This window comes from Poecilia formosa, unplaced genomic scaffold (assembly GCF_000485575.1).
Source record: "Poecilia formosa unplaced genomic scaffold, Poecilia_formosa-5.1.2 Scaffold57, whole genome shotgun sequence".
NCBI classification, from domain to species: domain Eukaryota; kingdom Metazoa; phylum Chordata; class Actinopteri; order Cyprinodontiformes; family Poeciliidae; genus Poecilia; species Poecilia formosa.
Window position 1 is genome coordinate 966,092 of NW_006799996.1, and position 17,572 is coordinate 983,663.

Genomic DNA, 17,572 nt, shown 5'->3' on the forward strand with positions numbered 1-17,572 from the left:
TAGCATTAATTCAGCTTTGTTTGCAACAGAAAGCTTTGGAGGGGGGGAACTGCTGCAGGGGGAAGGGGCTTCCTGCCTCCTGCTGCACGCTCTGGATTTGTAAAGGAAGTGTGCATTAGGGTCAGCTGTCAGGATAAATAAAAGCTGAAGTCGAAGGAGAGAATTTCATATCAAAGAGTGAAATGAGGAGAATTGTAGCTCTTAAGAAAGATAAGTGAATGTATTTCACATTATTTATTCTTGTTTGACCAATGAATCACTTCCATCATCCTGAAAACCAATTCCCCGCGTTCTGAATATGTTTATAATCTGGCCTTTGTCCCACTTCCTAAAGCTGTGGACCCTAGAAGCAAGGGGTGCACAGCGGATGCAGGCAGCACCCACTGAACGACTGGATTTATCTGGATTAAGAAACAGGCAAGCTGTTTCCTGCACAGAACCAATCTGCACAATCTGTACCGCACACGTCATTTCTACAGCAGAAGAGATATAAACAAAGATATAAAAAAAAAACAATCAGGTGGTAAAGCAAAAACGCTTTGCAAGACGTTTAACATTTGAAAAGTTAGACCTGCTCTGCAAAAACAAAACAATTTTGGTTTAGTTTCTAATGCAAATATTTTACTAAACTTAAAATAAAACAAAAGTAACTTAGAAGTAAGTTTTCAGTACAATGTAGCAGCTTGCTTTACGTCAATAGTTCATTAATACTTTATAATTATTATTATTATTATTATTATTATTATTATTATCTCTCCTTATTTTTGCCTCTTTTTCTTTTTTCGCCATCTGTGTCATTTTAAAATGTATTGATAAATGAATCTAGAACTGAATGTAGTGCATGTTTCACTCTGTGGTCTTACCGTCCTCCTCTTTGACGATGGCGGTCGGGTTGCTAACCCGCTCCCCGTTGGGTGGGCTCGGTTCAGGCACTGCTGGCTGCTCCGCTGCGACCCAGGCGGGCTCAGCGTTGTTCATGTCCTCGCTGCTCACCGAACTGTCATCCTGAGGGCCAATCAGGCAGCAAATATAACCACATACTCACTTACAGTCTTCTTTGCAAAAAGTAGCCAAAGCTTAGTCTGATTAAATGGAGACCGGGTCTGGACTTTGACTAGGACTTCAGCACAGACCAGGATATGATTTATTCTATTGTTTCTCTGATTGTAACAGGTTTTCTTCCAGCTCTGGTACATAATTTAATTTAATGGCACGTTTACACATTAGAAATACATAAAAATATGCAAATAAACAAATAATTTAATGCCTTTTAAAATAACAAAGTAAACATGTTACTGCCTACCCTTCCTTTAGTGAACGGTGGATCGTTTGTAGCAAAACAGGAATCTGCAGCTAAAAAATTATTCTAAAGTCAACGTGAAAATCTGAGACATTTTGGCTTGATTTAACATTTTTACAGTGTAGAGCTGATCTGTTGATGGTTTTTTTTGATTAACCAGTTAATAATTGGATAGCAAAAGGTGCTGAATAGGAGATTTTTTATACTGACAAGTTCTGAGTAGAAGATATTTACAGAAAAAGTTTTTTTTAATCTTAAATACAAAATGTATGTATATTTTTTTCAGTTGTGGCTTAATTACTGCTCTGAGTGTCTGTATACTTCAGTTCATCAGCTACTAAATTAGTTGACAATTATTTCCATAATCGATTAATCACGATTATTCTGATTAATCGCTTCAGCCCTATAACTTTTTGCCACAAACTCCCTTGTTTATTAATTACTTGCAAACTAATAATGGCTCTAGAATCCTATTTTATAATAAATATTAATAGATGGACCATTGATCAACATATTTGTACTGATGTTTATGATGATGGCATTAATAATGTTTGTTACTAGTTTCTGAAATTGGTGACTGAATGTTGTTTTTTTTACTTTTTATTTTGTTCTTTCAGCAAAATTGTGTTTGTTTTAGTCCGCATACTTCAGTTCACAATTAATCAGTTACTAAATTATTTGGCGATTATTTCAGTAATCGATTGATCACGATTATTCTGATTAATCGTTTCAGTCCTACAACTTTTTTCCTCAAACTCCCTTGTTTTAAATAATTGTTCTAGAATCCCATTTGAAACATAACAAATGGAGCACTGATCAACATATTTGATGTTTATAGTGATGTTTGTTATTAGTTTCTCAAATTGGTGACTGGTGTTTTTATGTTTTTTTTTTTTATTTTGTATTTGTGTGATTTAAAGCACTTTGAACTGCCTTGTTGCTGAATTGTGCTACACAAAAAAGATCGATTGATTGATACAGGCAATTATGGTAAGAAAATATTTCAACACGTTTAATTCAGGACCAGGAAATAGAAATGTAATATTTGGCTTTCAGGAGGATGAGGAGAATATCAGAGGGTCTGCAGGAGTCTTGGTGTTAACTATGTTTCTTGGAGCATTGCTATTTTTAACTCTGCTACGCAGGGACCCTGAAGATGCTTGTTGTACCGCAACAAAAAACACGAGTCCATCACTGAGGTAAGGATTTGGAAACCCAAGCTAAACAACTCCAAATCTGACCCGACCTTCAAGAATACAAGACAAGATCAAAAACAAAAGCTTCTTCAACACGAGGGGAAACGGGCCGGTTTGCTCACAAGCATTCACTCCGTTCAGTGTCAGCTGGCGTCTCGCTCACAGGCAGCGCAGCAACGACTGTGTGACTGGAAGGGAGCAGAAATACGTGCTGTCGTCTCATTCCCCTCACACGAACAGACAAATAGGCCCGGACCCCTGGGAATACGAGTCCATCCCGCTCTGAGAGGGTTTGTGGCGGACTGGAATGCTCACTGACGGCTCTATTAGGCACCAAGTGAGCCGTGCAGGATTAAGGAGAGTCTCTAATCACAACAACTCAACATAACATTAATATCCAGGATTTGGAAGAATCGAGAACTGATACATTAGGAAAGGTTAAGATTACAGCATCCTTTGCACATGTATCACAAATATCCCACGTGAAGTAGATGATGAACGGTGTAGTATGAAAATATTTCTCCAAAATTTCACTCTAACATTAGTTTTCTGCATCACATCTAGATCTTAAATGCATTGATGAGACTTTTCCAAAGAGCATTCTGAGCTTTAAACTACATCCCTCCAGGTCTCCTGAAATGCTGACGTCCCACCCTGAAAGCTTAATTATTTAAAAACTGTCCCATTAAAACTCAATGATGGGAATCGGTTCCCCAGTACTCACCCACAGATCCCAGTCCGGCTCATCCTGGCTGCGTAATCCTAACTGTTAGAGACTGAGGCCTACACCATCATGACCAAGTGCTGCTTCCCTGCACTTCAGTGAGAGCAGTTCTTGAGTGTTTCTGTCACAGCAGCGACACGTGGGAGGGTCTTAAACACGTGACGTCACTGTCATAAAAGCTTCCCTAAATCCTCTACACATCGCTCCTCCTCCCAGCAGGAGGGCTGCTCCCCTCGTTTAACGTTCAATCCAAAGTTACAGAGGAATCGTCTCTGATTCAGCTGCACAGGGAGTCTTCTCTTCCCACAGCTTTAACAGAAAATAAACCTAAAGACTTTTATTTATATACATTTTGTTGCTGGATGTGAACATTCACTCACCCTCTCAGTGGCTGTCATGCACTGCAGTTTCATCTGCTTCAGGTAGGTGGCAGTAAGAGGCATGTTGTAGTCGATGAGGTCGGGGACCAGCGAGGTGGGTCGGTCGTTTTCTAACAAAGACAAGCAGCAAAAACACACATCTTCCATGAATACAGAAATAAATCACTCTACCAGAGATGGGTGGTTACAGTTACTTCAGTAACTTTTTGGAAAAAAATTAGAAACTTTTAAGAATAAACTGCAAAAGCAAAAAAAAAATTTGGTCTAGTTTCTAGTGTAAATATCTTAGTTCACATGAAATAAAGACAAAACTAACTTACAAGTAACTTTTCAGCAAGACAGGGTCTTATTTTAAATAAATAATTATTTAATATTGAGCTAGTTACATTTTAGTGAAATATCTTCATACTAGAAGAAGATAATCTGCCAGTCCCACTGGCAGATTATTTCTCCTATAACAAAACATTTTTCCCATCTTCTAAGTGAAATATACTGCAATTGGAGCTAGAACTTTTTCATCAATATTAATGAATTATTTAATTAAAACAAGCTCCTATATCTTGCTAAAGAGTTACTTGTAAATTAGTTTTGTCTTATTTCAGGTGCACTAAGTTATCTGCACTATAAACTAGACTAGGACATGGTAGCCATTTTTTTTCCTTCATCAATAAACGTAATGAATTCAGAAAAAATGCAATGACAAGATCCAAAAGGATTTTTTTTAATACAAAAACTACTTTAAAATGGACGCACACCTTTGCTTTCCTCATGCTGAGGACACAAAACTCCACTCCACACATGAGACACACAGCAGAATGACTCCTAAACAGAAAAATAAACCTGCAGTCCAGACCTGCTTACCTCTGAAAATGTCTTAAAATTTCACAAAAGAGCAAAGAATAAAACCACAGAGGCACCAAGCTGCTGCGCACCAGAGAAACACTTTGCCTTGATGCCTGCTGCAGCCGGTTTTCCTCTCAGCTCAGCAGCAAACACAGTCTAAGCTAAGTGTCTGTTTACTACAGTTCAGGCAGCATTTTAAAGGTGAGTTTGAATTGTTAGGTAGAAATTCAACCCTCTGTTGTCAGCCTGTCACACCTGGAAGGAAACAATGGCGCGGCAGGTTTCTGCAGTTTCCACTCCGGCCACTAGAGGGACTCTGCGATCACGTTTCTGCGGTGTAGTCAAACCCAGCGAGCCAATCCTCTTGAGTCTTTGTTACATCATGTCAGTGATGGATATACGCATGTTTTATTTAATGGGAGCTCCATTCAGAAACTATTCAAACACATTAGATTATTTCAGCTCATTTTAATGTCTGACAGGGTGATGAAGAACTTACACTCCATGCTGTTAAGGCATCCTAATAGAGTAAACACGATTATAAATCAGAGAAGTCTAGTTGTATGATTTATTGCTACATAATTAAGTAATAAATGCGTCATTATGTGAAAGAATCGGCGTTAACAAACTTGTTTGGTTGGTGTTAAAAACAGAGCTGTGTTTAATGATGCTTTTACCTTTGAACTCCGCGGTGCTGGGGTTAATGTGCATCCTCTTCTGGCACTCTCCGCAGCTCATTAGGAACCGAGTCACCGCCTCTCTGGGCAGGAAGGCATAGGTCTCAGCTATCTGCGCCGGGGGAGAAGCGAGGGTTACTGCGGATGAACTAGAACTGTGTGAAGGAGGAGGAGGAGGGTTCTTTTATTTATTTTATTTTATATTGGTGTGAAAGTTTGGGTGTTATCTCAACATGACACGGAGAGGAATCCTCCCTTCAGGCCGGAACCGGAGCAATCCGACGACCCAGTTCCGAATCCTTTCCGCCAGGGTTTGAACACTTTTACCTCAGCAAAATTGAAGCACTTATCACGGTAAGTTTTCAAACCTTTTCAGCACCAAACTTTGGATTTAAAAACAATACAACTGTATTAAAGAAAGACACTTTTAATTCGCTGTTTATTATTTATTCAGCATTAGAGCTGTAACGTCTTATCGAATGATTCGAGATGGGGTTTTTGTTTGTTTGTTTGTTTGTTTGTTTGTTTTGTTTTGTTTTAGTTGGACGGATTTTACGTCGGAAACTGTCAAAAATCTGGCAACCCTGCGTGTTTTCCGACCGGATAATTATGTGTGTTGCACACCGCTCTCACTTCCGCTAATCAGTCTTTAACGAAGGCTAAGTGCTATTAGCATAACACAAACGTCCTCGGACTTGTCAACTTTTCACATTCTGTCCAGGATATCAGGGGGATTTCATTAACTGATAAAAAAGAAAATACCGATTTTTATGTAATTTTTTTGTCCAAGTTGATTTTTAAAATATATTATTATAACCGTTTAATTTTTTAAACGATGCGTAGATATGAAAATGTTAGCCGATATTGATATCCGACAATAAATACTGCTGTCATTCTACAAAAGAGATAAGATGAACTAAAATATAACAGTTATGTTCTCCATATTTTCATTATGTTGTCCAACTTTTAACATTTCAGTTACAGAGATCAATAATTCATTAAGAAGGTGAGCAACTTTGTACTTTTTGAGGAGTATACGTATATGAGGAGTAACATGCACCTCAGAAATTTTCCATATTTCTGTTAAATACAGAAAATGCAGACTAGAAGTTTTACGTCATTGTTTTGGCGCCCCTCTTGCGCAGCGCCTCTTTGTATGCCATACCATACATTCTTACTTTTGGCGCCACTGCATTGAGCGCTAAGAGTGCTAAATATTAATTATATTGAAACAGTCCAAACAAACTGTATCAAGGCAAATTATCTTCCTGCTCAAATTAAATGCTTAATCACAATAAAGAAAGTTACATATATTCACATAATATTTCTAAAAGATGATCTGGCATTATGAGTTCCCCTCTGTACCTTTGCCCATGTCGTTTCCTCCTTCTCTCTGTTCCCTTCCTGTTGGCTTACTTTCAAAATAAAGGCCACAAGTGACAATCTATAAAAATTAATAATTAAATTAATTTTGTTTTCTGGCATTTAGCAAATAGAAATAAATATGGTGAATCTAGCTGACCTAAAACAAGTTTGAGTAAACGTCACACAGTGAGAAAAAAATGTATTAAAAATACAAGAACGTTTTAAAAATTTAGGCTTTTAATCAAATTTTAGATTGCACTGTATTACAAAAATCAAGCACTTTAAAGGACTTTAAACAGAAATCAAGCACTTTCCAAACCTTGAAAACACCTACTTAAAATTCAAGCATTTTCAAGTAAACCCTGTGTTTTCTCCGTCTTCCTCAGGTGCATCTCCTGCCCTGTTTTTGTTTCCGCTGCTTTGCCACCCTCCCCGTGTCACCCCCCTCTGGCATTTTCCTGCAAAATGCGACCTTCACGTGACCATGGAGAAGGTGGTGGGGGTGCCCACCATCCCGTTCAGCCCGCCTCCACCATCCCACCCTCCCTTCACGGCCCCTTGAGGCAGCGGGGAGGGAAAGGCCACCCAGAGGAGCGTGCACCTCCCAGAAGGCCACAGTGACAGCTCCATATTATGCCCTGCCCCAGAGATGCTGCCTCCTCAAAAGGGTACACTCTATGAGACGTGACAGGACCTCTCTACAGGGCAGGAAGATTTTTTTCTTTTTTATTTCCTGGTGGAGTAGAAGGAGAGGAGGGGGTACCCTAGACAACCCCAATACTCCCATCTGCACCTCTGAGGCTGAAAACAAAGATCTGCTGCTGCACCGTCAGGGCAACACATGCAACCATAAGATCACAACTCAGTGATTTCATGATAACAGACTGCCTTTGTTCCAGAAATATGGACTATGTGGCACAAAAAAAGCATCATAAGTACTTTGTTTTTCTGCTGGTTGTTACCCTGGTAACTCCTGATGTTATAAATGAAACATTATTCTCCCAGAGCTGGTCTTATTCTCTGCTTTAAATGTGAAAAATATCATATAGTTCACCGCCGGTTCCACGGTGGATTAAAAATGGCCTCCGTCGCGGCTGCATCTTCATAATATTTTAACTGTTAGTCTTCCTGCAAACCTTTACAACCATCATCTATCACCAAGGAGCATTAGCTAACCGGGAGACTCAAAACTCCACATGGAGGAGAAGATTGCTGCAACTACTTAATAAATGAAACTAAACGTTGATGTTGCTCATCTTTAATTGGTGGTTTTGATGTGGTTGATGTGGCTCTACACCCAGGGCAGTAGAGCCAGGGGGACAGCAAGAGGACTGCTCAATTAAAGGGCTGTTGAATTGGTTTTAAAGGACCTGAACCACATTTGATCATCAAATTACTTCGACTAAATACTGTTGACCTGGATTCTTTAGAAGATAAAGATATATATATTTATATATACAGCTCTGGGAAAAATTAAGAAACCACTTAAAATTATCGGTTCCCCTGATTTTACTTTTTATAGATATATGTTAGAGTAAAATGAACTTTATTATTATTTTATTCTATGAACTTCTGACAACATGTCTCTGAAATTCAAAGCAAAAATTTTGCATTTATTTGCAGAAAATGAGAAATAACAAAAAAGATGTAGTTCTTTCAGCTTTCAAATAATGTAAAGAAAACAAGTTCATATTCATTTAGAAACAACAATATTAATATTTTAACTCAGGAAGATTTCAGGAATCAATATTTGGTGGAATAACCAGGAGGTTTTCAATGGGGCTCTTATTTATTTCCAGAGCTGTATATATATTTAAACATGTCACAGTGATAAATTATAACTGTTATAGTGACAAACGCTAATATTGTTGTTTTGAGATCATTTTCAAGTAATATAACAGTAATGCCTTAATAATGCAGGAACACATTCTGAAAGATCAATAAACTTAAAACTCTAATAAATATTTAATGCTGGAAGTGGAAGATATTTTAAATATGCAAAATAAACAAAATAATAGAAACAACATATAAAAGGAATTATGAAGTCTCTGTAAGCAAAATTGTCATTTAAAAAAGGTTATTTGAGACTAAAGCACCAGACTGAAGAGTTTTATCATCCAATTTTTGGTAGAAAGAGAAAAGAGAAAAACAACAAATTATGCAAATGGAAATTATTGAGCTTGTTTTTATTGATCATGCGATTAACTGATTTATTGCTTATTGGGACAGGCCTCTATACCTCAATAAATTAATACCAAATACTTACTATGAGATGAAGCAGGTGAAGCTAAAACTATGCTACTTGAGAAGCTCTGGGTAAAAAATATTTACAAAGTTGTTTTTATCTTAAATGCAAAATGTTTGTATGTTTTGTATAATTTTGGCCTAATTACTGCCTTAACTTTGTTATTCTTTCAGCAAATGGCCTTTTCCTGTGTACTCCAGTTAACAATTAATCAGACTCAAATCAATATTTGCAAAGAAAATATTGATTTTCAAATCAATATTTGAGTCTGTATGTATAATTCTGACCTTGTGTTTTTTAAATTCAATTGCTTGTTGTGTGAAAACGAGGGCTCTGTCAGGGAAGTGAGGTACAGGATGTATGGGGCACCTCTAAGGCAAAAATCTAAAAAAAAAATCATCTTCATACGACTGTTTACATACTTTATAATAAAGCAGTTCTCATCCATCTTTGAATTTTATCACTTTTTCTCTGGATTTTACATCTTCAAATGTGTTTAAAGAGAGGCTTCAGGTCTGAATTTCTTCAGTAAATTCATATAATTCCCTTCTGCTCCACCTGGGTTTGCATTTAGAGATAGTTGGCAACTGTTTGAGTAAATCTTGTAGGTCAGGCAAATCGGCGGAGCTGGGAGATTGCACATTTTTTGTGCATGGACAACCTCTTATTTTGAACGTGGTTTTGAACGTGGTTTTGAATTGTGCACCTGCAGCCAACTGGGGCAGGATGTGCTTACTGTCCTGTTTTTCCATCAGCAGAAACCGAACCACTCATACTGAGGGCCACGGACGGGACAAAAGGAAGCAAAACGTGAGTGTGCAGTTGATTTTAGATCCATGCTGGTGTTTTAACTCACCGCTTTGTAGGTTTTCTTCTGCCCCGCATGTTTGGGTGCTCGGCCTGGGTCGGCGCCCATCTCCACGTGCATGGCATAGATGATGTCGAAGAAGTCCTCGACAACGGCAACGCGCTTCAGGGAGGAGTTGTCCTGGGCCGAATTGCCATCCGAACACTGAAAATGGGATCAAAAACAAGAGTTCAGTTCGTAGTCAGGCTTGTGGTCGGTGTAAGTCGTGATAGGAATGTGAAACTCATTTTTATTTTGGGCTATATCAAGATCATGAATGTTCTAGAATGTATTGAGAAAACCCATTAACAAAACTGATAAAATAATGAACTTTTTATATTGATCGCAAACTATAACTTGGTATCAAGTAAGGCTGAAGCAAAAGTGTCACAAAAGTAAGAAATACTGCCACCTACAGGTGGGAGTTAGCGGTCCCTTGATGTAGAAATTTGCAATGAACTTTTATAGATTAGTAGGAAAAAATGCAGGGATCTATTGATTTTGCGTAAATTTTAATGATGGCAAAAAAACTGGAGAAATTGATGTAATTTGGCGTCTACGTCTACAGGGCTGCATAAAACGCTACAATGGGCCACATTTGGCCCCCCGGCCTTGAGTTTGACACGTGCTCGTTGCAAAGCATACAAATGCGAACCCAGTTTGTTTTTTGCCCTTATATGACCCATCAGACTTTTTCACGGAAGTCTGAACGGCTCAGTTCTGATATTTTCACCCCCCTCCAAAAAAATCCGGTCTGCGTTACTTCATATGTGGTACCAAGTCGGATACATATCCGATTGTTTTGACATGCATCACAATTCTGCACCAGAAAACTCAAAACACCGTAAATATGTATGTGAACAACGGCTGAAAATTATAATCATAAACTTATTAAATATGTTTGTGTTACTAAAGCGCATTACAGTGTAAAATCGCTCCTGGTTCGGACTACACATATAAGCAAACTTTCCTACAGAAGTTAAAGGCAATATTCCACAAAAAGCTCTTGCTTTCTAATAAATTGTGCATTTTGTAATGGCTTCATTCGTGATGTTATGATCTAGTGACGATACTGTCGGCCCCCAATACTGAATAAACTTTAAAATTGATCCATAGACGGCGGAATCCAGCATTACTTCCGTAAACAGTGCTGCTGAGTGACGTCGGCACTCTTCTTCTGCGCATGCGGGGCGCTTGAGGAACGTCAGTTGACGTTGAAGTCTGATTGCGGTCGGGGTTTTTTTTAGCAGTACGGACGGCCACGCAAAAAATACAAAATAAAAAATTCAATTCAAGCAAAAAATCAGAATTGAGCATCAATATCTGTGTGAACGTGACCTTAAAGCACGTGAGTCATAGGTCATGCTGACGCAGACAGAATAAAGTGTCCATCTTCCGGCCGAGTTTAGATTTTTATTTTTTTTTCTTCTTCTTTCCATCCTCTGGAGGAGTCTCATCTTTGGCTGGGTCTGCTAGCATCCCCTCATCTCTGCCATGTTTAAAAATAACACCACTGACACCGCTCGAGACCAGCAGTCCCTCCTACCACCACCTCTGGCAGCCATCCTGCCTCCCGTACTGCTGACCCTGTCGCCATAGAAACTGCCACTGATTTCTCCCGGGCAGGTGTGCCGGGCAGAAGGTCATGTGACACACCGCCAGGACAACAGGCTCCATCCGCAGCACCACATGGGGCTCTCAGCGCCTCCGATCCCGCATGTTTTCCTCTGAAACAACTCTTCGGTCCCATCGCGGCCGTCGTTGGACTTTCACTCTGCTAAGATGTAAAACTAGCTTAAACTAGCAATGTTTAGAGCAATGGATGACTGGAACTCACTACCACAAGCATTAAACTAAGTACTGCTTACAGTTTTCAGAAACAACTGACAATATACTATGAAAATAATTTTAACCCTTTCTAACCCATTCAGACCTGATTTTTATCTACAGAGAAAAAATATTATTTTTAATCAACAAATTTTGACCACCTTCAGTGAAATAAAGCTTTTCCAAGAAAGTTTGAGTTTATGCAAATGAAAATATAGAAATAACTAAATGAACTGTGAAATTACAAATAAGCTGCTTTCAGATTTATTTATTTTTTTCGTTGCATGGTAACACTAAGTAATTCAGCGTTGGCTAGTATATCCCAACTCCTGATGTCCACTGGGTTGGACATTCAACTTTGAAAAAAATCCAGCAATTTAATGATAAATAATAACTTCAAATTCTATCACTGGAAATACTTAAAATTACACCGAGAGCAATTTTATTAGGCTATAATGCACTGATACTTGTGTTTTTAATGGAAAGTAAACACTTCCTTCTCAACCTCTATAGTTTCAGTCAATGCTTGTTCTGAAGTTCACTTATATTAAGATTCAGACTCAGTGTTTTTGGTTATAAAAAAATAATCGGTAACAAGAAGCGTTGAAATTTATTGGTTTAAACTCAGAAATATACATCATGTCCAATCCAGTGGACATGGGATTTGAAGGAGTTAATATTTGTGTATTTATGAATGTATGTGCTTTACATGAGAGTCAAATGAAGGTATACTTTTTTATTTCAGGGAAATCTAATATATTTTCCTATCTTAAACTAAAGTCTGTCTCTGTCTTTATAACTTCTGGAACATTAATTGTGTTATTTTAATTCACATTTTGCTCATTTTTGTACTTCCATTTGGATTTCAACAGCTTCTAAAAAAAAGGGCTAAAAGCTTCTACAAACCACCAAGCTGATTTTTGGCATTAATGTTTTTTGATGTCTGGAAAAGCAGCAGTTTCAGAAACCTCCACTGTGCCGTTACCTAGCATCCCCAGCAGAACCCAACCAGTTACTTAGCAACCAAGGCGGAGCTCCAGCACCTTTGGTCAGCTGGTTTTACCGCTGTATGTGCTTTACAATGGACGCTGGGAAAGACAAATGTTTTCCCAGCGTCCATTCAAAAACCACTTGTTGCATTCTTGTTGGTTGCACAGGAGGCTCCACTTATGCTTTTCAAAGATGTACAGTTGTATAATTGCGTATCTGTTTGCAGCCATTTTCATGTGTGAGTGTAAATGTTGAGTTTGGGAGTCGTGGCCAGCAGCAGATTATTTGGATTTAAAGTGACAAGAGACCCTAAAACAGCTTATTCTGAAAGGAGCTCAAAACAGACTAAAATCTCATTATCTTAGAATCACTTTGCTCATCTTTTGTATCGCCCATAGACCTATTATAACCTGTACAAGGAAACATAATTGGTCACCTTTAATGCTTCATCTGTAGTGTGATTTTCTTTCTGATAATAATGTTTTTTATGTAAGTTGACCCCAGGAAGAAGCACATAAACACTTTTCCCTCTCACATGTTGATTTCTTCAAGCATAGGGCGGCTGTCCCAGCAGGTGCTAAGCTTCATAAAGTGCTTCTTTTCCCTCGAAGCCTCAGATGAAAACTGACATTTTCTGGATCCAAGTTGGAAGTTGTGATTGTGAAAACTTGTCCCATCAAAAATGCTAACCTCCCAAGCCTTCATCCCGTAGCAGCTCCCATCCCGGTCGTTTTTTTCTTTCTTTCTTTCTTTCCCCTCCACCAGCAACCCTCTCCTCCTGTTCTCTCCTCCCTTCTTGCTCCTGCTCTCCCAAGTGCGAGGTAATGATCGTTACCATGGCAACTAAAACCAGCTCACAGAGCGGGTTTGTTTTTAATCCGGCCCTCTCTCTCTCGCTCTCTCTCTCCGTAGTACTCCCCCCATCCCATCCCCACCCCTCCGTCCTGTCAGCACGGACCGCCACGTAATGATAATAAATGAAATAATAGTGACCTTCCGCCTCTTCATCACAGCTGTAATCTATCGCTCTTGGAGGTATCATCATCTTTTTTCGCCCTGTGACATCACCGCCGCCGCCGCCGCTGAAGCTGCTGCTTCTGCTCGGGACAATGGTGTCAGGTCCATTCACGCTGGATTTGGATAATCTCATACGACTGTGAGGTGTGCGGTGCACCCACATCCCCACTGCTGCTGCTGCTGCTGCTGCATCCCTCCACCAAATATTCCACATACACACAGGATATTCAGCTGGGAGCATTTTCTCTGACCTCAATCGATACGCAACACACCAACCCTGCTGGTGTGGAGTCAAGAGATTGAGACCAGCATCTTCAACGCTTTTACAACTTTCTCTAATAAACCTGCAGGAAAAATCATTCTCAGAGTATCTTGCTTTTGTCTGCTGAAGAGTATGAGATGATAATATTTTCAGCTTACTGCGAGAAAACCCAAAATGAATGAATACATAACATGTTTATTGAGGTATGGACTCAACTTTCTTGAAGTAAATACTAAAGCTGGTTCCGACAACAATCAAAGGAAAATCTACAGTGATTTAAAAAATATATTTTACAGGGCAGTGGGAACAAAAACAAAACTGAAGGAAGAGTTAAGACCAAACTTGGTCTTCATCATGGTCTATGTTCGTTTTCTTTCAAACTCCTGTCCTCGTAACTCTCTTAAGCATAACGGAAGTATGTTTGTATTCAAACAGGAAATGACATAATCACATTGACAAAAATGTACCAAAACATTAATAAAACTGGTAATTAAAAATCCAAGTCAAAGATGTTAGAAAAAAAACCACAAGAAATTAAAACAAAATAAAACAAAATTAGGAAATTGGAAAAATAATGGGAGTAAAAATCCAAGATGAAGACATTAGGGAAAAAAAGAGAAAAAATTCAACAAAATTAAGAAATTAGATAAATAAGTTAAGAAGTTAATGCTTCATCACTCTGGCATGACTTGATGCAGACTTTTTTTCTTTTTTACATGATTGTTTGATGATTCTGTGTAGGTACTGCCACCTATTGGTTTGGTGGTGAAACTACATTATACAAAAACACTGGAACTTTAAAACAGAACCAAGTTAAAGCTGCAGTAGGTAACTTTTCTAAAGATGTGTTTTTTAGATGTTAAACTTGTAACTATGTCCTGACACAAATAACTTGTAAAAAAAAATCCAGCTCCTTCTTGAGGTCCTACAGCCGCCTGTAAATGCTCCCTGGCAGAAACAACCAATCAGAGCCATGGGGAGGGTCTTAGCGCTCCCAGTCATGCTTATGTACAAGTTGCAGCTGTGCTAATGGTGGAGAAACAACCTAATATTACAGTACGAGCTCGATTTTATTTCACAGATTATCTGTCTCATAATATAAAAATGTGATTACGTTGTTATGAAGTGAAACCATGGTAACAACGTATTGTTTTTACAACTGGGAGCATCTGATTAGCACCTCAAAAACTGAAGAAAAAACTTTTCTTCTTCTTCTTAAGAAGTTTTTTAAGAAGTAAAATAGAAGAAATGCAAATGGAAATTATTAAAACAACAATGACAAATTTCAAAATTAGAAAACACGTCAAAACAGAATTAAATAAATAGAAAAATTTTAACTAAATTCATGAATTTTTTAAAAACGTTTGTTGAAAAGAAAAATAACAGACAAAAAATTTAAATAATATTTAAAAATTATACAAAAAACCTAAAGCAAACTACAAATTAAAATAATTTACTTTTTTTTTTAAAATGTAATAATAAAATTCAAAAACAAATAATATTTATAACTTAAGCTAAAAAAAATCTCATGTCCTTCTGAATAAATGATCTCCTTGTTTGTTTTTATCTCTATCTTCATTTGACCTTCATTTATGCAGGTTGCCTCATTTAAATAATAGATCTGATTTACTAGAGAGAGCTTTTTGATAAAACAAAGAAATAAATTACAAACACAGCAACAAAACAAGAAATAAAGAAATATGACTCAGTTAAATAAGCTTATAAAATATGAGCTAAAATAAACAAACGTTTCATACGAAGTCTTCTCTTTTTGTCTTCAAAAGAAATTTGAAACATAAACACAAATCTGCAGCGAAGGCAAACATTTAGCTAAACTTCAGCAGGTTTTCAGGCCAGAAGCTGAAATATCTCATAACTATGCACTGTGAGGTGCATTATAGGCCCCAGAACCCCCACCTCTGTTATTGATCGTATCATTTATTAATTAACACAAACAGCCATCAAAGGGGCAGTGCTGTGTGAAATCAGCCTTACATCATGTTATAATGCTATTCCCTCATGAAAAACATACCTGGAGTGTTGCTTTGATTCTTTTTTATGCATGTTTGAGAATATCTCCATGACAACTGTTCAGTTGTGTAAAACGCCTGGGTGGACCTAGCTCCACCTTCGAGACGAAGCTACTCCTAAGAGCTGCGGTTTGAAAGCCACCCTCCTTCATGACTCCCGAACTCCTTCAGACTAGCCAGCAGCAATTAGCAAACACCTGGTGGAAGTGTGTGTCTGCTGAGCTTGTTATAGGAGCTGCTTCTCAGTGCTACGCTGGTAAAAACGCTGTTAAAGGATTAATAAAGGAGCCATGCTGTGATGACTTCCTGAAGGCGGAGTTTCAGAAAGAGAAGGAGTCTTTAAAGAGACAGAGGCCCAATTTCAAGGCATTTAAATTATGAAGTCAAACTTCCTTTAAGTCATATTTGACATATGATTTTTTTAGTGACGTTGCTGTTTTCTGGCCGATCGCCAGTTACAGTTATTGATTCCGATACCAATTTTGTTTTTTGTCTGAAATGTCACTGAGTTGGTAACAGTGAGGTCGCTATTCTTACCTGCAGACGGCAGACATGAGCCGGTGGGCCGGTCTGTCAGTCAAACGTCTCTCACAAGGGAGCAGAACAGGACACCGATCGGCTTCAAATTTAAGTTTGAGCCGATCACCAATCTCTCACACTCAGGAAATTGGCGCCGATAAATCGGTTATAAAATGTTACTATGTCTGAAAAACACTTAACACTGCCCCTTCAAATGCAGAAAATGCGGAATAGAAATAACATGTCCACCACTGTTTTTGGCGCCTCCTCTAGCGTAGCGCCCCTTTGCGTCGCGTTTAGTGCAAACCCACTTTTTGCGCCACTGAGCAGCGTTACAAACATTTAGCCTCCTCAGCAGCACGCTGCTTTACGGAGCAAACGACACATGGTAGCATCACTAATCACCAACAGCACAGCAAAACTCTGTCCCTCCTTCCTCTTCTCCAGCTTTCTAATCCCGCAGGACTTTGCTCTCCCCAGCCGCTGTACAACCAGACCCCATCGCCTGCGCCTCCCCCCCCGTCCCGCAACAAACCGCTCTGTTGCTAGGAGACTGGAGGGGTTGAGTCTGCTGCCCCCACCCCCGCTGGCACTCTCTCTCTCACACACACACACACACACACACACACACTGAAGCTGCGAGGAAAGAGGAGCAGTCCTGCACACAGGCAGGTCAGAAAGAGGAGGAAGAGGAGGGGAAGCAGCTGGGTCACAAAGGCACGCAGCCGCGGAGCGAAGAGACCCACAAGAAATTGCGAGTGTGACGAGCCAAAGATCAGAAAGGCAGGAAATGAAGCTTTGAACTGAACTTTTTTTAAAGTCGAGCAGCAGATAGATGGAGACTTTATTCTCATGAGGAGGCTGCACAATAAGTAGCTTAACAGTAGGGAGCTGTGTGTGTGTGTGTTCAGGTGTGTGTGCTCAGAGAGGAGGGGAGTAAAGATGGCTGTGTCAACAAACCTCATGACTCAGATTATCTCACTGCAGATGTGACAACAGGTCACCTCTTAAAGTCCCGTTTTCCAGCAGTAAATCTGTCAACCAGCTAATGAACACATAAATGGGACAAGCCTCGTTTCTCCTGGTTCTTATACAGACGTTTCTGCCCCACCAACAGCTTCCCTCCCTGCATGAAGCCTAAAACATCCTGGTTTTTTAAAGCAGCTGTATTTTTCAGACACATAGCACCGTTTTATAGCACAATGAAGTAACTATGTTACCTTCAGCTGTTATAAAAATGCTGTATATATCAAATATGACTTAAAATACATTTGACTCTGTAATTTAGTGGCTGGAAATTGGGTCTGTGTCTCTTTAAAAACTCCTGCTCTTTCTGAAACACTGCCTTCA

The 17,572-nt window shown here is 38.9% G+C and overlaps 1 protein-coding gene and 1 long non-coding RNA gene across 3 annotated transcripts in view; one reads left to right on the top strand and one right to left on the bottom strand.

The window, feature by feature from the left end:
- The window catches only part of nol4la (nucleolar protein 4-like a), a 40,666-nt gene that overhangs the window by 10,885 nt on the left and 12,209 nt on the right, over positions 1-17,572 (bottom strand). For both annotated transcript variants that reach the window (XM_007553566.2, XM_007553567.2), the window contains exons 2-5: positions 9,587-9,742; positions 5,121-5,232; positions 3,601-3,710; positions 864-1,005 (exon numbers count right to left, since the gene is read on the bottom strand). In XM_007553566.2, coding sequence (XP_007553628.1) covers positions 864-1,005; positions 3,601-3,710; positions 5,121-5,232; positions 9,587-9,742 — 520 coding nt within the window. The remainder of the gene's footprint in view (positions 1-863; positions 1,006-3,600; positions 3,711-5,120; positions 5,233-9,586; positions 9,743-17,572) is intronic.
- On the top strand, positions 5,178-7,727 carry LOC103139087 (uncharacterized). Its single transcript, XR_476361.2, has 2 exons — positions 5,178-5,474; positions 6,872-7,727. It is a non-coding gene; the product is annotated as an uncharacterized LOC103139087 (long non-coding RNA).